The following is a 24128-nucleotide window of genomic DNA, read 5'->3' as shown; positions in this document are numbered from 1 at the left end:
CAAACCTTCCCCTTGAGTGAATACTCATGTGTATTTTTAGCTTTGACTACAGGCTTTGCCACAAACTTTACAAATATAGGGTTTTTCCCCTGTATGAGTCCTCATGTGCGTTTTTAGAGAACCCATTTCACGACAGCCTTTACCACACACGTTACACTTAAGGGGCGTTTCCCCTTTATGCATCATTGTGTGTATTCGTAGTGTATTCATTGTTGCCAATGCTTTGCCGCATAATGTACACACAAAGGGCCTTTCGCCTGTATGAGTCTGCATGTGTCTTTGTAAATTAATCTTTTGACTACAGCCTTTGCCACAAACTTTACAAGTAAATGGTTTTTCCCCTGTATGAATCCTCCAGTGTGTTTTTAAATGATTCAAGTAACTAAAGCCTTTACCACAAGTTATGCAAATAAAGGGCTTTTCCCCTGTATGACTCCTCATGTGTGCCTTTAATTGACCATTGTGAGCACAGCCTTTGCCACACATGGTACAAGTAACTGGCCTTTCCCCTGTATGAGTTCTCATGTGTGATTTTAGATGAGTCATTTGACGACACCCTTTGTAGCAAACTGTACAGGTAAAGGGCTTTAACCCTGTATGAGTCCTCATGTGTATTGTTAGATCAACCTTACTAACACAGCCTTTGCCACAGATTCTACAATTATGTGGCGTTTTTCCTGTATGCATCATTGTGTGCCTATTCAGGTGTCCCTTAACCCCAAACCTTTTGCCACACTCTGTACAAATAAAGTTTTTCTTCCCTGTCTGTGTCCCCATGGAGTCAGTTTGTTTTGATGATTTTGAAGCATGATCCGGGTCAGGAAATCCAAGGAACTCCTCCTCATCTGACTTTTCGTCAAAGTTAGCCATCATTCGCTGGCGCTGCTGCTCTTCCACTTCCTGAGTGGAAGAGCTAAATAACTGGTGCCCAATGTATAAAAACCCATCAATAGGTCTCTTAAGTAGCCCATCTTGTTCCTCTTTAATCTGTGGAAGCTCTGATTCCTCTTGGACCAGAAGGAAGTCTAGGCAAAAGATAAAATGAAAAATTCAATATTTTAATTATATATTTTTATCAAGAACAGCTGTAAATAATTCCTTCATTTCCAAAACACAAGTCTATCCTCATTTCATTCTTTGTGGTGGAAATGTAACAATTTGTAATTATTGGAGTGACCCCAATTGTTTGTGATTAGATCGGGAGGTCTAAGATTAGATCTTTGGACCCACCATACTACTGGTCAGAAAACTGCTTCTGATCAGCATCAAACCGGTGTTTGGTTTTATTAGTGTAATGGCAAAAACCCATCCATGAATAATTGTGTGTCCTCGCAAGAGATGGTGCCCGGTGGCAATTTGAAAAGTGTACTCCTCGGGGGACAGAACGCGATCTGAAAAATCTGACATGCACCCCAAGAAAATGTAATCTGGCACAAGAATCCCCTAAAACTCGAATTATTAATCAATGGAAACGTGGATACATTTCCATGTAGTTTTTTTATCAGACTCTATGTAAATGTACTTTGTATTTGCGATACCTTTTAATGGAACCCCAGTTTGGATTTTTGTGAAACAACGTCTCTTTGTAGAGACAAAGAGGATAACCAAAACTGTAGAGGTGTAGGCGTATACTGGTCAGTTTACCGTCACAATCAGACAGGACTTTACTGTCTGATCAATGAAAGGGCTAGTTAGTAATTAAGTAAGTAACTTTTATTTGTAGAGGGCCTTTCGCAGACATCAGAGTCAAAAAATGCTTCACAACAATAAAAGCAGAACAAGTCAATAATAAAATAAGAACACAATATAAAACAATCGGCTTTTAACCAGTCAGTCAATAAAGATCAAGAAATCGATACAGAATTATGTTACAACACAAGGATCGGTAATCATAAAAGGCTATGTAAAGGCCTGTTAGAATAGGTGAGTCTTTAAACGTGTTTTAAAAAGGTCCACAGAGGCCACAGTTTTAGGTGGAAGGGGAGATCATTCCAACTAGGGGGACCTTGATAAAGGAAGTTTAACGAAAATACAGTGTATCGTGTGTTCAATGAAGAAGAACATATGGAAAAAAGAACACTACTCATGCAAATATATCAATAGCAACATATTCTGACTCACACAAGACTAGCAAGTGTTAGATGCACATCAATTATTCTCTTTTTTCCCCATCCAACCTGACTGTCAGCAGTTAGATTAATTCAATTCTAAAAGAATGTCATTATAAATACACAAAGTATAACTAATTTTCACACTAATAAAATATGCAAATTAGGGGTCACATTATCTTGACATCAAAATATTATAACAAATTAAGTCTTATTACTATATTGTTCTTTTTTTATTTTAGTCATGGGGTAAGTACAACATTTCCCTAACCAAAAGGAGGTAAGTCACTTTGATGATAATTTAATGATCCAGCACACATGCAGAATCATTTAAATCACCCTTTATACTACAGCCTTTGCCACAATCGTTCCCCTTGTGTGACTATTCATGTGTGTTCTTAGATGAGAGCTTTGACTATAGGCTTTGCCACAAACTGTACAAATAAAGGGTTTTTCCCCTGTATGAGTCCTCATGTGGGTGTTTAGATGACCCATTTCACGACAGCCTTTACCACACACGTTACACTTAAGGGGCGTTTCCCCTTTATGCATCATTGTGTGTATTCGTAATGTATTTTTTGACGTTAATGCTTTGCCACATAATGTACACTTAAAGGGCCTGGGCCTTTCCCCTGTATGAGTCCACATGTGTTTTTGTAGATCAATCTTTTGACTAAAGCCTTTGCCACAAACTTTACAAGTAAAGGGTTTTTCCCCTGTATGAATCATCCAGTGTCTTTTTAAATGATTCAAGTAACCAAAGCCTTTACCACAAGTTATGCAAATAAAGGGCTTTTCCCCTGTGTGACTCCTCATGTGTGCCTTTAATTGACCATTGTGAAAACAGCCTTTGCCACAAATGGTACAAGTGACTGGCCTTTCTCCTGTATGAGTTTTCATGTGTTCCTTTAGATGAGCCATTTGACGACACCCTTTGTAGCAAACTGTACAGGTAAAGGGCTTCAACCCTGTATGAGTCCGCATGTGTATTGTTAGATCACCCTTCGTTATACAGCCTTTGCCACAGATTCTACAAGTGTGTGGCATTTCCCCTGTATGCATCATTGTGTGCATATTCAGTGTACTCTTATCCCTAAACCCTTTCCCACACTCTGCACAAATACAGTTTTTCTTCCCTGTCCGTCTCCCCAGGGAGTGAGTTTGTTTTGATGATTTTGAAGCATGATCCAGGTCAGGAAATCCAAGGAACTCCTCCTCATCTGACTTTTCGTCAAAGATTGCCTTCACTCGCCGGCGCTGCTGCTCTTCCACTTCCTGAGTGGAAGAGCTAAATAACTGGTGCCCAATGTATAAAAACCCATCATTTGGTCTCTTAAGTAGCTCATCTTGTTCCTCTTTAATCTGTGGAGGCTCTGATTCCTCTTGGACCAGAAGGAAGTCTAGGCAAAAGATAAAATGAAATATTTAAATCATATATTTTTTTCAAGAAATTCAGCTGTTCCAAAACACAAGTCTATCCTAATTTCATTCTTTGTGGTGGAAATGTAACAGTCTAAATGTTTTATTGTAATATCATTATTGGAGCGACCCCCATTGTTTGTGATTAGATAGGGAAGGGAGATCTAAGATTATATCTTGGACCCATCATACTACTGGTAAGATAACCGCTTCTGATCAGCAGCAAACCGGTGTTTGGTTTTATTAGTGTAATGCCAAAACACACCCATGAATAACCGTGTCCTCGCAAGAGATGGTGCCTGGCGCTATTGGCAATTTGAAAAGTGTACTCCTTGGAGCACAGAACGCGATATGAAAAATCTCAAATATTTGAATTGTATAAATATTTGAATTATATATGTTTTTATACAGTATTTAGCTGTTTTACAGGAAACACTGTTGTTGCAAGAACGTATGGTGTAAATACATTCTCCATTTCCAAACCACCAGTCTATCCTCATTTATCAAAGACATTTAACAATCTCAATTTTGTATTGGAAGGATATAATTATTGGAGTCACCCCAATCGTTTGTGAGCAGATCAGGAGGTTAGATCTTTGGACCCATTATACTACTGGTCAGATAACTGCAATTCAAAAAACAATTCAAAAAGTGTACTTCTCGGAGCATATAACGCGATCTGAAAAATCTGACTCATACATCTTGATCACACCCCCCCAGGAAGATGTAATCTGACACAATCATCTCCTTAAAATCACTAATTATTAACACATTCACTGCAAGGTATTATTTAATTAATTCATCGGCTGGTGCCAGTGCTTTTACCTTATATTGACGATCTTTGGAGAGCCGCGAAAGCCACGCATATGTAAACAAAGAGTGTCTGGGGGGTGGGGGAGGGTCTCGTCAATCCACCGGAACAAAAATGTCATAACCGCAATCGGCCATTTTGTTGCCATCGCCCGTTGAATACTGCTCGTTTTCACCAAAAGAAGAAGATATCCGGAAAGATTTGTTTTTCTACAAATCTTAACATGATTGGACGATTTTTTTGGGATGACGTCATATCCGTCCATTCCTTCTATCAGAGTCAAGGGATCATTCCTAAGTTGCGTTCGCTCGCTTTTGCGAATTTTCTTTTTTAAAATTTAATTGACGTAGATCTACGTCAATGGCGGTCAACGGTTGGATTTGAAATGACGTAAATCTACGTCCTGAGCAGACAATGTGTTAATGAATGGAAACATGGATACATTTGGATGTGTTAATGAATGGAAACGTGGATACATTTGCATGTAGTTTTTATCAGACTTTCTGTAAATTTGCTTCACATTTGCTATACCTTTTAATGGAATCCCAGTTTGGATTTTTGTGAAACAAAGTCTCTTTGCAGAGACTAAGAGGATAACCAAAGCTGTAGGCCTATAATATTGGTCAGTTTACCGTCACAATCAGACAGGACTTTTCTGTGTGATCAATGAAAGGACTAGAGAAGCACTGCCTGATCTGCAGCAAGCAGCAAAACAAGTTATATTGCCTTTTACGTCTTGCCCCCTCCCCCCCCCCCCTCTAGTACGGTTTTCCAGGTCAAGGACCCCTTAGCTGAGGGGGAGATGAACCAGGGACCCCCACTACAGTATATTGTATAACATTTGTGTTGCAGATGAAACCTTTTCATAGATTCCATAGATAGCTTCATAGACTTGTTTGACAGCACTGTGATCAGTGTATTTATCAGACATTTAAAACTCTCAGTGCTTAGTAAAGTTGACCCTAGGCTCTGCACTTGGTCTGCTCTTTTTCCCTCTACACTCTACTCAACCCTCTACCTCTTCTAAAGTTCCCCTCAGAATATAGGGACATTAGGGTTCAAGTGGTTAATGTAAATAAAATAAAAATATATCCATATATAAAAATATAGGGCCGATCCATGGCCGATCAATCGGACCATCTCAGTCTTTTCTGTTTTGAACACAACCTTTCTGGAGTAGAAATGTGGTAGGGTTGTGTGCAATTGTCACAACACAAGTCCATGACACATGTATAACTCGTCAGTTCCACGTGGGGAAGAATGCTTGTCAAGAAGCTTACACAAACATGATGCATTTTAAGCTTTTGAGTTTTAACCCATTGAGACAAATCTCAACAGTTTTCTGAAAAAAGGTTTGTTTCTATATCAGTGGTGCTCAATCTTTTTCATGTCACGGACCCCCAAAATTATATGATTTGGCCGCGGACCCCCATCAAAATATTTTGTTCCAGGGACCCCCAGAAGCAAAGATTTGAGTTAAAAATGTTTGCTTTAAAAATATATCTATTCAAAGATGTGCACACATTTTCACGATTTTTCAAAAATAGCAGATCTACAAGCTCGTAGCTCGACACTCGGTGCCGCGGTATGAGCTTGTATATCTGCTATTTTTGAATAGCCCAAAGTGTAAAATAATGCTTTTTAGCTCAAATCTAAAAATGAGACAGTTCCAGGTCTCAATGGGTTAATACATTTCCACTATTCGTATGCAACTGGAATACAAAAATCACACTAATGAAAGTGAAGCTATCATAATGCACTGCTGTTGCACCATTGTGGTCTATGGTAATGAAGTGATTTTTTCCTAGAAATGTTCTGTCCAAAAGATGAAAGACATGTACGTGTCATTTGTATACATATTTGGTTCGCTTAAAGGCAAATTTCAGAACTAGCCTTTTTCAAAACTTTCTATGATGTTATTATATCCAAGGATGAGTGGTACAGCAGAACAAGCCAGCGGTAGTAGCGGTCCATGCGCTAGATCGCATATTTTTTATTGCGTTCATATTGACAGGAAACTCTCCACAGTGTTTGTGTTCGATGTTCCATTTGGGACAGAAATATATTATAAGCGTCAGACAAATAAACTTTACCACTCGTCCTACCTAGGATATAATAATGTCATACAAAGGTAAGAAAAAGGCTGGTCTGAAATTCTCCTTTAACACAGGACTGTGTGAACACAAACCAGATCCACTGAACAATGCAACAGTGTAACAGTTTGGTCCCTGGTCTGGACCCCTTTAGCGGACTTTGGGTGTGAAAGGCACCTAAAACAGTACATACCTATCCTGTACAACTTTACTACAGGCTGCATCCTTGCATCAAGCAGTCCACGTCCCTGGTCGATCTCGCGCTGAACCTCTGACAACGTTGAATATCTTTTGGAGGCCATCTCTCCCGTTTGTGTAGACGTCTGTCTGTGGTGCTCTGTGGAAATCACCAGTAGAAATAACGCTTAGTTATCATTCAGTAACCTTACATACTGTACTACAAAAGATCACAGTAGAGCTTCAACAATGCAGTGACAGTTCAGTATCTTCAATAAAAATGTAATCAAATCACTTTGATTGGACACACACACATTTTAAATGTGCGTTTCCAGGGCTTGAAATTGCGACTGTTTTGGTCAACTGAAACTGATGCAACTGAAATGCAATCTGTGCGACCTAAAAACTATGATTGGGAGCACCTGTGCGACTGCAAATAATTGCTGTGGCGGCGTTGAGTGAAACAAAATGAGCGCTCCCTGCCATCCGGAATAACGTACGTGCGGGTGCCTTCCCCTCTGAGCTGCCAGGAGCTCTTAGTGCTAGCGTTAGCATGTAGATTGTTTACTCATTGACACAATGGAGCGAAGCGTCACTGAGTGAGCGTCGTTGCTCCGAGTCATTCCAGCGCCTTACACGCGATCTCACTGCGGGTCAGAAAGTTCAAGTATTTTTCTGCATCCATGTACTTGCAATTTTCCCCTAATAAAAAATATGTGTGTGTGTGTGTGTGTGTGTATATATATATATATATATATATATATATATATATATATATACACACACACATACATATACACACACACGTCTGTCTGTCTGTGCGTGCGCGCAGAGATCGAGTGATAGGAACTCATGGCTGATATATTTCCTTTGAGTTTTGAAACTGTTGTAAATATTAAGAAAAAAACAACACAGGTGAAGAAATCAGTATAGAATCCGCCTCCCCTCAGTGAAGAGATGGATGGATGATGGACATAGTGTCAGGACACTACATTTTAAATTCTGGCCCAGGCATATTGTATTAAGCCCAAGTGGTGGCCTACCATGTATTCTGAAGGCCACTTTCACCATTTTGTTACCTGTAAACCACTGTTATATTGTTTTTTATTATTTACAAAATCGATTACATATTGATTCTCCTTCAATTTGGGTGGGTGCTCCTGAGTAGTTTTTTTTTTTGTAATTCAAATGTTTATTTGTTTTTCAATATGGTACAATATGTAACTTCAGTGGTACAAAACAGCATACAGCATAAAACAACAGTACAGCCATTTCAAGAAATAAAAAACAAAATACAAAATAAATGCTGTCTAGCAATCCCAATATCAGAGAAGGTTCATATATGTCCAAAATCTGTCCCATGTGTCCTTCATCTTTCCTTCTCCATTCACTCTACCCAACATATATTCATATGATGTAATCTTAATCATTTCTTCATTTCATTCTTTAAGCTCAAGTGTTCTAGGGGTCTTCCAATTCCGCAGCAGGATTCTGGCAGCTGTAACAAGTCCAACTTTTACAATGGTGAATTCGTTGTTATTTATACCAGGAACCGCTGCCCTATCACCTAATAGACAGAGCCGCCCGCGGTTGTGGGGTTAGGGTGAATTCCACCCATTTCTCCAAATATTCTAGAACTTTACACCAGAATGGATATACTAAGCGACAATCCCATATCATATGCATATATGTGCCAACCTATTAATTACATTTCCAACATGTATTGTTATCTGCTATTCCCATTTTAGTGCTACCACGTGAAAAAGGTAATTCCAAGCCCTGGTTTCTAAAAACAACATTCCACCAGATTGATGATGCCCAATGTGCACGTAAGAGAGATTAATGCTCATCCATGCCACTAATTCAAAATGAGGGGTCATTAGGGGGTTCTAGGCGACCCCCAGCTAAATGATTGATTACATTTCTATCTCTTGGGCCCCAACCTAAATGGTACATACCTCAGTGTTAATGTAACCCTGAGTGTGGCATACTGGTTCTCAGTGTGTACAAATGGATCATTAGCATACTGGTCTGTAACTGTCAGAGTGCACAGTACACATAAGTATATAGTTTATCAATCAGCAAAAGTTTAACTGTGCAAACAGGGCTGGGTTTAGAATCTATTTCTGCAATCAAATAATGTGTCAGATCTAAATGTGTTCTTTTCTCTCTCCCTCATTGCAGGACGTTAATGAATTGCATTTTTATGGTGATATATAGCTCATTTTACACTTTGGCTATTTTTGAGAAATTGTGAAAATGTGTGGAAAATATATTATTTTAAAGCGAACATTTTAATCTCAAATCTTTCCTTTGTGGGGGTCCCTGGAACAAAATATTTTGAGATGGGGGTTGGCGGCCAAATACATATAATTTTGGGGGTCTTTGACATGAAAAGGTTTGAGAACCACTGATACAGAAACATACGTTTTTCAGAAAACTGTTAGGATTTAGAAGACATTAGTAAGAATCGGCCTCAGGTCTTCATTTATCCCATCTTTCTCCACTGTGCTCAGGGGAATCATAAACTATAAAGTGCACTCATTATATCCTTTCCAATCACTTTCCATATGCGACATTAGCCGCAAAAGACAACATGCCTGTTGTTTTGGTATAAATGTAGCTGGCACACGTTGGACAAAACTCGAAGCCTGACTTTGACAACATCAACATTGTTTTATCACCATTCATTTCATTCTGTTAGAATGTTGGAACTGCCCTTTATTAGAACTACAAGTAGTTTGTCCAGTGCCAGCAGCTGACTCACTCAGCTGTTGATTGATTGCCTGCGTCGGCTACACAACTCACCGTTGGATCAACAACATATGAATTAAAAAGGTAGGGTAAGTGATATTTTTTGCTTATTTTATTTTTATGGTTAAAGTACTATATTCTGATAGTAATCATTGCTACAGAGCGTTTGTTCGGTCACAGGGGTCTCTCCAGCTCTTTAGTAAACAGAATATAGTACATTTTCAGGTAGGTAGTAAACAGAATATAGTACATTTTCAGGTAGGTGACAAAATAGCCAATCAGGAGAGAGCACTGAAAATATATTGTCTGTTTAATAAAGAGCTGGAGAGACATGGGAGACTCCTTTTACTGACCAAACACTCTATAGCAATGAGTACTATCACAATATAGAGCTATTTAACACTTTTTTAAACCAAAGTAAATCACTTACCCTACCTTTAACTAATAGGCTCTATTCACAGCAGCCATATTATGAAGGCATTCACAGGTGTTACCAATGATACTAATGAAGGCTCTGTTCCATTCTGGTCAAACAGAATCATGGTGCTAATATTGTGCATGTTGGCCCACTGGAAACACCAGTGGGTCTACAGTTGGGGTCCAGGGACCCTCATGGGCTTCCAAATGGCCCCTTACAGGTGCGTAAAGAGTTATGGGGGACGTGGAAACCACTGTACTAGACTAAATGGAACAGAGCCTTCATTAGTATCATTGGTAACACCTGTGAATGTCTTCACAATATGGCTGCTGTGAATAGAGCCTATCATAAAAGTGCTATAGTAGATATGCTATTTTCACTAGTTTGAGTCCCGGGCAAACGTCTAATTTCTCTTTTGGGTCTTGAGCTAAAAACAGTTTGGGTATCACTGATCCTGATTACATGATTCCAAAGACAATATGTACTTATTTGTGTGAGTTTTGCAGAATTTGTAGGAGCAACAGCAAAAAGTGGGTTTTGAAGTAAACACAAAAATAGAAGAAAATACAGTCTGGCACAAATGGCCAGGCCTATGTGGGGAGTTAGGAATTCATTGGAAAAAAATATTTTAATTGTATGACCTACGGCAGTGGTTCTCAAACGTTTTCATGCCAAGGACCCCCAAATTGATATGAATGTGGCCTCGGACCCCCACCTGAAAATATGTTATGCCAGGGACCCCCAGAGAAAAAAATTTATGATAAAAATGTTTGCACACATTTTCAAGATGTTTTCAAAAATAGCTGATCTACAAGCTCATAGCACGGCACTCGTTGCCGTGCTATGAGCTTGTATATCTGCTATTTTTCAATAGCCAAAGTATATCATATGGATAAAGTGGTTAAAATGATTTTGATGCCTTATTAACAAATTTAGCTGAGAACCCCCTGGTATCCCCCCGAGGACCCCTGGGGGGGGAGTGGCGGACATTTTGTGGTTCCACACATAGAAAGCACTTCTTTTTTTCCCCGTAGAGATTTCCAAAAATATTTATATGAATTATTTTAAGTCTGGAACAAAGCCATCCTGGTGAATAATGACCATAAAACATCTGATTCTGTGTCAAAGAATATTTAATTATATGATATAGGCTACTATAGTTATTAAATACCCTTTTTTGCAAATAGGTATTACACAGAATCAAATGTGTTATGGTCATGGTTCACCAGGAGCCTGGAGGGCTTGGTTCCAGGCGCACAATAATGAAAATAAATATTTTCGGAAATCTCTATGGGAACAATGTACGGGCTTTTGATCTGTGGCACCACAAAATGGCCGCCACTACTATGTCCTATTGCAGGGGTTTTCAACTGATTTTGACCCAGGGACCACCATCCTGACTAAGAGCAACCTGGGGACCACCACTATTGTTTTTTCCATCAACCAAGGCTGACAGGCCGAGGAGGTGGCCTGGCTGTAATACATAGAAATCTTTTTAGCTGCTCTCCAGTCTCGCTTGACTGTTTCTCCTCTTTTGAGAATCTGAGCTTTATTCTAAAAAATACATTTCCTGTTCTATGTATTTTAATCTATAGACCCCCTAAACTGAGCTCTGGTTTTATTGAGGAATTTGAAACTTTGTTATCTGGTATTATATTACAGTATGACAGGATTCTGATTCAGGGAGATTTCAACTTGCACATCTGTTGCCCTTCTACCTCTCCATTTGCCTCTGATTTTATTAAACTCGTAGACTCCTTTAATTTCACCCAATATGTGAAGCAACCCAGCCATGACAAGGGACATACACTGGACCTACATGGTGCTCTCACATGGTATCAGTGTGAATGATGTAAACGTGGTTGATTTTAGTCTCTCCGACCACAATGCAGTGTTTTTTCAGGTACCACTTCCCTCCCCCGACCTAAAAACTACCTCAATGATCCGCTCCCGACCTCTAAATTCACTGTCTGTTCCCCGCTTTTGTGACATTTTTACCCGTCAATCTGTTGAACAAGGTGGCCTCTCTGTTGATGAGCGTGTTAGTGCTTTTAACAGTTCTTGCACAAGCATTTTAGACTTTTTAGCTCCAGTTAGATTTAAAACACCAAAACCCTCTGTGACGCCCTGGCTAAATGAGGAAATAAGGTCCTTAAAGAGACAATGTAGGAAGGCTGAGCGGCTGTGGAAAAAGGAAACAAATGTTGCCTCTCATGCCTCCTTAAAAGCTTTAATGTTTTCATATCAAACTGCAATCAAGGTCGCAAGACACTCTTATTTTTCAGATCTAATTGCTAAAGAAGGACATAATCCTAGAGTTCTCTTCAAAACCATAAATTCTGTGATTGGTCCCCCCCCTAGTCAGCCCATGGAGTCCTCCCCAGAGAAATGTGAAGCATTTTTAAATTACTTTTTAAACAAGGTAGCGGAGATTCGACAGCATTTTAACACTGATTTCAGAGAAAGTGATGCTGATTTTAGTCCAAATCCAGCACTGACTCATTTCAGTGAAATCTCACTGTCAACTTTGGAACGCACTGTTGCACTTTCAAAATCCTCCACCTGGCCCTCTGACTGCATGCCCACCTGGTTTTTAAAAGCTACATTTCAGACAGTTGGTCCAGATCTTTTATCTATTGTAAATTGCTCACTCACTTCTGGTATTTTCCCCTGCTATTTTAAACATGCCACCGTCTACCCCCTTTTAAAAAAGCCTTCTCTAGACCCTTCTATATTAAGTAATTTTAGACCCATCTCCAAGCTGCCTTTTTTATCAAAGATTTTAGAAAAGGTTGTTTCCTCACAACTTATTTCACATATGAAAAATAACCATATCTTTGAAGCATTTCAATCTGGTTTACGTGCCCAACACAGCACGGAGACTGCTTAGTCAAAGTCACAAATGACTTGTTGCTTGCAGCCGACAAAGGCCTGTATCCATTTTAATTCTCCTGGACCTTAGTTCGGCATTTGACACAGTGGACCATGGTGTTCTGATCAGCCGTCTGAAAACCAATGTTGGTATCAGTGAAGTGGCGCTGGACTGGCTGTGCTCCTACCTAGCAGACAGGTCATTTTCTGTCTCACTAGGTGATGCCTCCTCCTCTTCTTCCCCTCTGTTTTGCGGAGTTCCCCAAGGTTCGATCCTGGGTCCCATTTTATTTATTATATATATGTTACCCTTGGGGAAAATTATGAATAAACATAAAATATCTTTCCACTGCTATGCAGACGACACTCAATGGTATGTCCCCGTAAAACCTGGCTACACTGATGTCGCATGCATTGAGTCCTGTTTCAAGGACATCAAACAATGGATGTCAAAAAACTTCCTTCAATTAAATGAATCGAAATCAGAAGTAATTATATTCACCCCCTCCTGCCCCAGCACAGATATTGTTGATAACCTCACTTCAAGTCTCGGCTCCCTCTCCAAATCTGTTAAAAAGAAGGCCCGTAACCTGGGTGTCATGTTTGACCCAGAGCTGTCTTTTGACATCCAGGTTACAAAAGTAGTTCATCCTGCTTTGTCCAGCTGAGACAATTAGCAAAGGTAAGGCCTTTCCTTAAAACTGCAGACCTAGAAAAGGTCATTCACGCTTTTATTTCCTCCAGACTTGATTATTGCAACGCACTTTATTCAGGGATCAGCAAGAAAAACATTCATAGATTGCAACTGATACAAAATTCAGCTGCTAGGCTCCTGACCCGCACAACGAGAGGTGACCACATTACACCAGTCCTTGCGGCCCTTCATTGGTTACCGGTGAGTTTTAGAATTGATTTTAAGATTTTACTGCTTGTTTTTAAGGCCCTAAATGGTCAGGCTCCTGTGTATATATGTGATCTTCTAACTCCTTATAGGCCAGGCCGCTGCCTGAGATCATCCAGCAGGGCCTTGTTGACTGTACCAAAGTCTCGACTTGTCACAAAGGGCGACCGGGCTTTTGCTGTTCGGGCCCCTCGGCTGTGGAACGCATTGCCTGGGAACCTTAGACAGGCAAACTCAGTGTCCTCTTTTAAATCTCTTCTAAAAACTCACCTCTATTGCACAGCCCTTTCTTAAGAGTATGAACTGTTGTACTATTTATGCAATTTTAATGTCGGATTTGTACATCTGTAAAATTGAACTGTTGTTATTGTAAAGCACTTTGTAACTTGTTTTTGAAAGGCGCTATATAAATAAAGTTATTATTATTATTATTGTGCGTGGTGGGTCCATCATAGACCCACCCCATTCTTTCCCAATATCCGATATTCCGATATTGTCCAACTCCTAATTTCCGATACCGATATCAACCGATACCGATATATGCGGTATATAAAAGTCAACTAATTGTCAGGAACATCACATATCTAATCAAATAAAATAGCAATAATATAATATCTAAAAGAATACAGTGATTTTGTTTGTTTTCCATGAAGTGAGTCGTGTGACTCAATGGTGAGTCCCACTAATCTCAGATTAGATGTTGGCCTATTTGACAGTGCAGAAGCATAATTGCTTTTATGCCTATAACATTAACGAGCGTCAACAAGTGTCAGCTGGACACAGACACACACACCTGCCCTCTGCAGTGCTCTAATTTGAAAGTGACTGGGGTCTGTCTCTTTTCTCAGCAAAAGCCCTTGAATATGATGGAATTTGATGAAGGATTACTGTGATCATGGAAAGCTCACACACCATATAGTGAGAACTCCTGAACAAAACAAAAAAAATCTGAATGCATGGCCAGGGACCACGGACCACCGGCTGAAAACCCCTGTCCTATTGGACACTGTGTTCATGATTTGTGGTATTTGTTTGCCAGGCCCCTCCTGCAAACTTTGAAAGCCAATCGTGGCCAATCAGAAGGCCATCTGAAAATTGGATTGTGGTTCAACAGTTACCTTCACGTTCGCTCAATCTCGGACGGCCACGTTTACGCTTCTTGGGTTCGATCACCACACGCTGTGCCGCAGGGGAGGGCAGACAGACGGGATACTTTCGAGGACGGCCACGGCCACGCTTCTGAGGTTCGACCACCATGTGCTGTACCGTCATACTGGAGACATCTGAGAGAGAGAGAAAGGGAGAGAGAGTGAGAGAGAGAGGACGCAGGATTTAGTATTATTGTTCATCTCATTAGAAATAATGTCCAGTGGTGGAAAAAGTACTCGCATCTCTTACCCGTTACCCTTCGTTTACATACGTACATACGTGGCTTCTACAGCACGCAACATATCAGCGTAAATGGTAAGATCGTTGGCACTAGATGTACCCTGTTTTAACAAAACTCTAAATTTATCCCATCTTTCTCCACTGTGCTCAGGGGAATCATAAATTATAAACTAAACTTGTTGTATCCTTTTCAATTACTTTCCATATGCGACATTAGCAGCAAAAGACAACACAACATGGTAAAATGTAGCTGGCAGACGTTCGACAAAACTTGAAGCCAGACTTTGACAACATCAACATTGTTTTATCATCATTAATTTAACCCCTTCAGTCCGGGGGCGCATCTATGTCATTTTTAGATTTCTTTGGCTTTTAAAAAATAGCAGATATACAAGCTCATAGTGTGGCAACCAGTGCCGCACTATGAGTTTGTATATCTGCTATTTTTGAAGAAAATCATGAAAATGTGCGCAAATCTTTGAATATATATATATATATATCTAAGTGAACATTTGTAACTCAAATCTTTGCTTCTGGGGATTCTACAAATGTCTTCTAAATCCTAACAGTTTAAAAACAAAGTATGTTGCTATAATATCACAATACAGTTTAAACATTTAAACAAATAAATACATTTCAAAAGATTTAAAACAATTAAAAACAATTCCAAGTATTTCATGAATGCATGAAAAAAAATTAAGTAGTGAAAATAGCAGATCTACAAGCTCATAACGTGACGCCAAGCAACACGTTGTGAGCTTGTAGATCTACTATTTTCACTAGTTTGGGTCCCGGGCAAACGTGATGATGATTCCAGAGATAATATGTACCTATTTGTGTGAGTTTGAGAGAATTTGTAGGAGTAGCAGCAAAAAGTGGGTTTTGAAGTGAACACAAAAAACAGTCTGGCACAAATGGCAGAGCCTATGTGGGGAGTTGCGTCATGATCCAAGGAATTCATTGGGACCTTTTCGTGCCAAGGACCCCAAATTGATATGTACGTGGCCGCAGACCTCCCACCTGAAAATATGTTGTGCCAGGGACCCCCAGAAGCAAAGATTTATGTTAAAAATGTTTGCCTTAGAAAAAAAAGATTTAAAGATTTGCACACATTTTCAAGTTTTTTCAAAAATAGCAGATCTACAAGCTCATAGAGATATGAGCTTGTATATCTGCTATTTTTCAATAGCCAGCATATACTGTAGAGTATAGATAAAGGGGTTAAAATGATTTTGACGCTTTATTAACACATTTTGCTGAGGACCCCTTGGTATCCCCCAAGGACCCCGTGGGGTCCCCGGACCCCACTTTGAGAACCGGGCTCAAGAGGTTATCGTCCAAAATGTGAAGCAAGCTGTGTTAGCCCCCTCATGAGGCCCATTTCAAAAGTTTGGTGGTTCTTTCTTGGCCTACTGGTGGTGAGTGCAACGTGTCATGTCAATAGGGCATTGCAGTGGCGGCCATTTTGTGGTTCCACACATAGAAAGCGGGCGACAGTGGCTCAGGGGTAGAGTTGCCGGTAGAGTCGCCAGATGGAAACCGCAAGGTCCCCAGTTCGATCCCGGGCTCCCCCAGAGTTGGTGTGTCTAAGTGTCCTTGAGCAAGACGCTGAACCCCTAATAGGCTCTATGCACTGCAGCCATATTATGAAGACATTCACAGGTGTTACCAATGATACTAATGAAGGCTCTGTTCCATTCTGGTCAAACAGAATCAGGGTGCTGATATTGTGCATATCTACAGGTGGGGTCCAGGGACCCTCATGGGCTTCCAAATGGCCCCTTACAGGTGTGTACGGGTCCATTTGGTTCCATTTGTACACTCTCAGTTATGGGGTCGTGGAAACCACTGTGCTAGACTAAATGGAACAGAGCCTTCATTAGTATCATTGGTAACACCTATGAAGGAAGTGATAATATGGCTGCTGTGCATAGAGCCTATCGCTCCCGATGAGCAGGTTAGTGCCTTGCATGGTTTCCTCAGCCATCGGTGTATGAATGTGTGTGTGAATGTGTGAATGTATGTAAAGCGCTTTTGATAAAAGTGCTACATAAATGCACCATTACCATTTTAGAAAGCCCATTCAGTTTTCCCTTAGAGATTTGGAACAAAGACATACAGGCTCCTGGTGAATAATGGACCCGCAACTACACGCACAACCAGATGTGAACGTGACCAACCTCTCACATCGATCCATCAGTACAGAATGTGAGTTGGCTTTATCAAAGGGGCTTAATTTCGTTCCTACTTCCCAATGCAACTCTTTTGATACTAAAATAGACTTTGAGAATTTTTTCCGTAGCCTAAGACTTAAGGAATTCTTTAGCTCCAATAACAGATGGCAAAAAAACACTCCAGAGACAAACATAGATAGACCCACAGAGACTCCCACACAGGAAAGGGAGAGCCTCACGCCTTTTAGGCCAAAGTCTACATTTTGTCCTCCTAGATATAGAAACCAATCTTTAGATACATACTGCAGACTTGTAGAGAGAGACGTTACTAACATTATGAGTAAAAGCAGGGAATATAAGGTGTATAACAACCTCCCAAAAGCCCAGAGAGAGGCTATATTAGAACTCAAACGGGACACTACAGTTGTTATAAAACCAGCAGACAAGGGGGGTGCCATATGTATTTTAAATCGAACAGATTATGAAAAAGAAATACATAGGCAACTTGCCAATACAACATTTTATGAAAAATTGGATAAAGACCCCACCTCTGTCTTTAAAAAAGAAATTGACGTAAAACTAAAAGGATTTTTTGAAAGTGGGGAGATCACTAAGAAAGAATATGAATACATGAAAGTGGAGCATCCTGTTATGCCAGTATTCTATACACTTCCCAAAATCCACAAAAATCTAGAAAATCCACCAGGGAGGCCTATAGTGTCAGCTATAGACTCACTCACGGAAAAGATATCTAGTTTTGTGGATTATTTCTTAAAACCTTATGCTACAGCTTTACCATCTTTTGTACGTGATTCTATGGATATGATTGATATTCTGAAATCTGTGCATGATTTAGATACAAACAATCACATTCTTGTAACAATGGACATAGAAAGTTTGTTTACCAATGTAGACCACCAAGGGGGGTTAGATGCCCTCACACATTTTCTTAGTCAACGTGACTCAGAGGTTCAACCCAGTACCAAATGTATTAGGGAACTGGCAGAAGTAGTTCTGAAGAACAATGTGTTCATGTTCCTAGACACACACTATGTGCAGCGCAAGGGGACATCAATGGGAAGCAAAATGAGCCCCCAATTTAGTTCCCTATATGTAGCACTGTTTGAGGAAAACTTTGTGTCTAATCCAGCTAATCCCTTTCAACAGCACATCAAAATGTGGAAACGGTACGTGGATGATGTGTTCATGATCTGGCAGGGCCCTGAGAGTTCTCTTGTGGAGTTTTTTACTTATCTGAATAGCTGCCATGAACACCTAAAATTTACGATTTGCCATGACCAGCAGGAAATCAACTTCCTGGATATACTCATAAAGAGAGATGGTCATGGGTTTGCTACTGATCTTTACAGGAAGAAAACAGACACCTGTTCCTATCTCCAGGCTGACTCGTTCCACCCCACACACCTAAAGAAAAGTTTACCCATCAGTCAATATAGTCGCATCCGCAGAATCTGCAGTAACACGACAGATTTTAATAAACAAGCGGATGAATTGGGCTTGAGATTTAGACAAAAAAAGTATCCTGAACATTGGATAAAGTCAGCTAGAGATAAATATAAAGAGATGACACAGGAAGAGTGTCTCATAAAAAGACAGGCAAAACCCACTGACACAAGATCTTGTTGTTTCCTGCAGTACTCTCCCATGGGGAAGGAATTTGAAAACACTATAAAGAAGCATTGGCATATCCTAAATACAGATCCACAGTTAGAAAATGTCTTCAAAGATCCCCCAAAGGTAGTGTATAAACGCCCTCCAAATTTGAGAAATATGCTGGTAAAATCGGACTTGCCTCCTTTAAGGAAAGGCACTTTTCTAGATGTCCCAGATGGGAATTACAAGTGTGGGGCGTGCATACAATGTAATTTTACCACAAAGTGCACCTCATACAACCATCCACACACAGGGAAGAGTATAAAAATGAAAGGTTTTATCACCTGTAATCAAAAGAATGTTGTGTATCTAATATTGTGTCCTTGTGGTCTCGCCTATGTAGGGAAGACCACCAGAGCTCTCAAGACCAGGATTGCTGAACACCGAAGCAACATACGCACCAAGGATCAACACAGTCCAGTGGCCCTGCATTTTGCAGGAGCACAACATAGTGTCTCATCCCTAAGATACATAGGTATAGAACATGTTAAAACTCCAAGAAGAGGAGGTAACATTGATAACCTTTTGCTAAGAAGAGAGAGTTACTATATCCATATGCTACAAACTATGACACCTAGGCTTAAATCAGGAGGATGAAATAAGACACTTCCTGTGAAAGTAACCTCTAGTCACGATTCTGGGGTGCAATACCTCCCCAGTTTTTAAGTGATTTGCATAATATTCTTAAGCCCAAGCGTAAAACTATCCTGGTAATATGATCCTTTACTCTGGTGCCAGCTTGCCTCTGTGAACATGCATCCTACCAAAGCTACTCTCTGCATCACTGTGTTGCTTAATGGTTCCTTGTGTTTTGTTTTGTTTTGTTTTTTGTCTGTTGTCCTCTATTGTCATGTAGTGTATTCTGTCCTCCCTTTTTGGTGTTAGTCTTGTATATCCCTTAAATAATTTGGGAAATTCTTTTCCTGTTTTTTGATATTCCCTATATTTGTAATTCTGAGTAATTCTACAGGGACTATAGATATTCTGAAAATAGAAATATTGAACCTTGAAATTCTGACTAACCACAGACCCAGACAGGCCACTAAGAATACAATTGGTTATGAAGAACAAGTAACCATAGATATGATTTTAATTGTTTTTAACTGGTTTGACCTACGGGCATACAACATAAAGTAAAATAAATGTATATATAAATCTGTGCAAAGGCAGGCCTTTTGCCAGCTCACTCAGGGGAGATGAGCCACACCTGTGGTGTCACAAGTGGGGGTGGCTGACACTGGCCATTTCCTGATAAAAGCACAGACTGTTTGTGTATGATCATGACCTGATGAAGATCTATATGATCGAAACGTTGTCCAAATAAAGAAATTCTCTTTGTACCAGATCCGGTGTGCGGGCTCCATCCATTTTTATCCTGGTGAATAATGACCATAAAACATTTGATTCTGTGTCAAAAACATATTTGAATATTTAATTATATTATATATACATATATTATTATCAAATACCCTTTTTTGCTGTTTTCAAATATAATCACAACAATGTGTGTTTTATTTTTTTTCAAAAAATAAGACACATAATCAAGAGTTTTATGGTCATGATTCACCAGGAGCCTGGATGGCTTGGTTCCAGGCTTAAATTAATATTTGTATGAATATAAATATTTTTGGAAATATATATGGGAAAAAATAATGGGCTTTTGATATGTGGCACCACAAAATGGCCGCCACTGCTATGTCGTATTAGAAAGACGCACTGTGATTGGCCAGTAGTCATTTTGAGTGGCAGTCCCCACCAACATTTTTACGATTGTACTCCGTCATGGTCCAAAACTATACTTTATCGGCGAAAAAAAGTAGTCTGCGGATGTTTGAAAAAGTGTTATCCCAAGTGGGAGTCGAACCCAGACTCCCAGTGGTAGTGAATTGGGAGTATAATGATTAACGAGGTGCGCCACTGTGGCCGGTGCTGAGATTGGGTATTCGGGCTATATTAGAATGTGACGTCCTAACTCTTCTATTGTAATAGAAATTAGTCCCCGCCTGCGCCCCCACCCAAAAGGGCGGGGACACCAAACAAAGTGCACTTACATATATCGCATTGGACACTGTGTTCATGATTTGTGCCTTTTTATTTGCAAAACAGGCCCCTCCTGCATACTTTGAAAGCCATTCGTAGCCAATCAAAAGGCCATCTGAAAATTGGATTGTACGCCCTATGGTTAAACAGTTATAGGCCCAAACGTGAATCGGCCTGTCATAGCGCCACCATGAGGCTAATTTAAAAAGAAAATAGGGCAGAGGTTCAGGTTGTCAGGTTTGTTGCGGTCTACATGGGTAAGAAAACAGAACTCACCAGTGGGAGTGCTTGGCGTCTGCTGTAGCTGGTTGATCAGAGGGGGCGTGGCACTTACAGCTGGCCCAATCAGATCCTCTTCTTTAATACGGGTGGGAATTCCTGCACAATGCAAACAGGACAGTGATCGGTACACTACACATATGTGTGTGTGTGTGTATGTGTGTGTGTGTGTGTGTGTGTGTGTGTGTGTGTGTGTGTGTGTGTGTGTGTGTGTGTGTGTGAGAGAGTGAGCAAATGGAACGAGCAAATGAGCAAATGGAACGAGCAAATGGAACCAAATGGACCCTTACGGGTCCATTTGGTTCCATTTGTACACTCTCAGTTATGGGGTCGTGGAAACCACTGCGCTAGACTAAATGGAACAGAGCCTTCATTAGTATCATTGGCAGTGTTGGGCAAATTACTTTAAAAAAGTAATTAGTTATAGTTACTAGTTACTTCTCCAAAAAGGTAACTGAGTTAGTAACTGAATTACTCTATTGTAAAAGTAACTAGTTACTAGGAAAAGTAACTATTTGCGTAAAAAGGTTGTTGCGCGTGCGATTTTTTTCGGGTTTCGCACGGATTTGGGAGTTTTTTCTGATACTTTATTTCGGTTTTAGGGTTAAGGTTGTTAGGGTTATTTAATTATTTTGGAGCCAGCCCCCCAAACTCCTGAAATGCATAGAAATCTATGAAATCTAAATAAAAAAATCTATGAAATGTATATTAATATTGAATTATTATATATTAATTATATTATTTATGTATTTATTAACTGTTAATCCATTATGAAGAATTCCGTTTTCCAGATGAGCATAACATAGGAGTTATTCTTTAAATGGGCACACTATTTAATTATATTGATTAATATATATAAGAGTTATTATTTAAATGGGCACACTATTTAATGATATTGATTAATATATATAAGAGTTATTCTTTAAATGGGCACACTATTTAATTATATTGATTAATATATATTAAATACATGTTTAGACTTTAAAAGCACAACATTAATAAACAATCAACCATATTAGTCTACTGAAATAGCCTAGACTATGCCCACATCAGCAGCCAATATGTAGGCTGCCAGGGCAGGTAAATAGAAATACTGATAAAAAAAAAATACTATCTTGTTAAAAAACACAACCAGATAAATAATATGTAATATCCCATACCGAATCGATCTCAGGAGATGTTTCATTCATGAAGAACTGTCTGTGACACTTGTGCTTGGGTCCTTCTTTGGGTTCTTATATTTTTGGTATGTTGTTCTCCTGAGGCATGCTGTTTGTCTGATGTCAACCAGTCCACCATTGACCACAGAAAACATACGCCGACATAGGCTACTTTAAAAAGTTTACAGTTTGTTTTGTAAACTTCTCCAAAGATCTCCACTGACGGTGTCTACAAGGCTCCGTATCTTAGCAACGTGAAAGCGCTATTGTCATTGGTCGTGTTTTGAGTAATGAGCCAATGAGCTGCTGAGCACACTCCCAGACAATGGCATTATAGCCAGCGTTGCCAGGTCTGCTTATTTCCTGCAACTTGTGGACAATTTTTTGCCTTGCTTTTGCCTTGATTTTGCCTTGTTTTTGTAGGTCGCCTGGCTCATTTCTCTCACTATACTTGGCAACACTGACTAACTGCGCTCCCAGTCTCCCACTCTCCCAGTAACACACAGCAGAGAGACAGGACAGCTCATAAATCGCCCTGTCATTCAAATACAAATCAAATTGATTCCCCGACCTTAAAATACGGGACAAAGTGCGTCCCGTATCAGTTCAATACGGGACGCGTCTTTTAGTTTCCAATTACGGGACGATTCCGTATTTTAAGGGACGGGTGGCAACCCTAGCTTGACATAGTAACGGAGCACATTTCATATCACTAACGGTAACGGCGTTGCCAAAATTGAAATTGTAATTAATTAGATTACTCGTTACTGAAAAAAATAACGGCGTTAGGTAATTTAAACGCCGTTATGCCCAACACTGATCATTGGTAACACCTATGAAGGAAGTGATAATATGGCTGCTGTGCATAGAGCCTATCGCTCCCGATGAGCAGGTTGGTGCCTTGCATGGTTTCCTCAGCCATCGGTGTATGAATGTGTGTGTGAATGTGTGAATGTATGTAAAGCGCTTTTGATAAAAGTGCTACATAAATGCACCATTACCATTTTAGAAAGCCCATTCAGGTTTCCCATAGAGATTTGGAACAAAGACATACAGGCTCCTGGTGAATAATGACCAAAAAACATTTGATTCTGTGTCAAAAACATTTGAATATTTAATTATATTATATATACATATATTATTATCAAATACCCTTTTTTGCTGTTTTCAAATATAATCACAAAAATGTATTTTTGGAAATATCTATGGGAAAAATTAATGGGCTTTTGATATGTGGCACCACAAAATGGCCGCCACTGCTATGTCGTATTAGACACGCGAGCTAATGTGGTTGTGTACCGGAAGTTGAGAGCTGGGTAAGTCCCGGGAAAGACGCACTGTGATTGGCCAGTAGTCATTTTGAGTGGCAGTCCCCACCAACATTTTTACGATTCTGTCCCCATCGGTACATAACTCGGACGGCGCTTAGTCGACTAGCAGACCATCGGCCGGTCGTCGCCAGCACTCGCGCCTGGAAGCGCTCGGCCTCAAGGTCTGCTGAGTCAGCGCGCCTCCGTCATGGTCCAAAACTATACTTTATCGGTGAAAAAAAGTAGTCTGCGGATGTTTGAAAAAGTTGTATCCCAAGTGGGAGTCGAACCCAGACTCCCAGTGGTAGTGAATTGGGAGTCTAATGATTAACGAGGTGCGCCACTGTGGCCGGTGCTGAGATTGGGTATTCGGACTATATTAGAATGTGACGTCCTAACTCTTCTATTGTAATAGAAAGAAGTCCCCGCCTGCGCCCCCACCCAAAAGGGCGGGGACACCAAACAAAGCGCACTTACATATATCGCATTGGACACTGTGTTCATGATTTGTGCCTTTTTATTTGCAAAACAGGCCCCTCCTGTATACTTT

General features: G+C 40.0%; 1 protein-coding gene across 1 annotated transcript in view; it reads right to left on the bottom strand.

Annotated features, from left to right (window-relative positions):
• LOC311061250 (uncharacterized protein) overlaps window positions 1-24128 on the bottom strand; it is a gene marked incomplete at its 3' end in the record, with an annotated part of 60931 nt that overhangs the window by 24578 nt on the left and 12225 nt on the right. The window contains exons 9-12 of the mRNA XM_084079805.1: window positions 21106-21207; window positions 14671-14835; window positions 6625-6768; window positions 851-1025 (exon numbers count right to left, since the gene is read on the bottom strand). Of these exons, the coding sequence (XP_083935931.1) occupies window positions 851-1025; window positions 6625-6768; window positions 14671-14835; window positions 21106-21207 (586 nt within the window). The remainder of the gene's footprint in view (window positions 1-850; window positions 1026-6624; window positions 6769-14670; window positions 14836-21105; window positions 21208-24128) is intronic.

The sequence above is a fragment of the Gymnoscopelus microlampas genome, assembly GCF_963454915.1.
Source record: "Gymnoscopelus microlampas genome assembly, chromosome: 15".
Taxonomy (NCBI): domain Eukaryota; kingdom Metazoa; phylum Chordata; class Actinopteri; order Myctophiformes; family Myctophidae; genus Gymnoscopelus; species Gymnoscopelus microlampas.
This window is presented reverse-complemented; position numbering and strand designations above follow the sequence as displayed.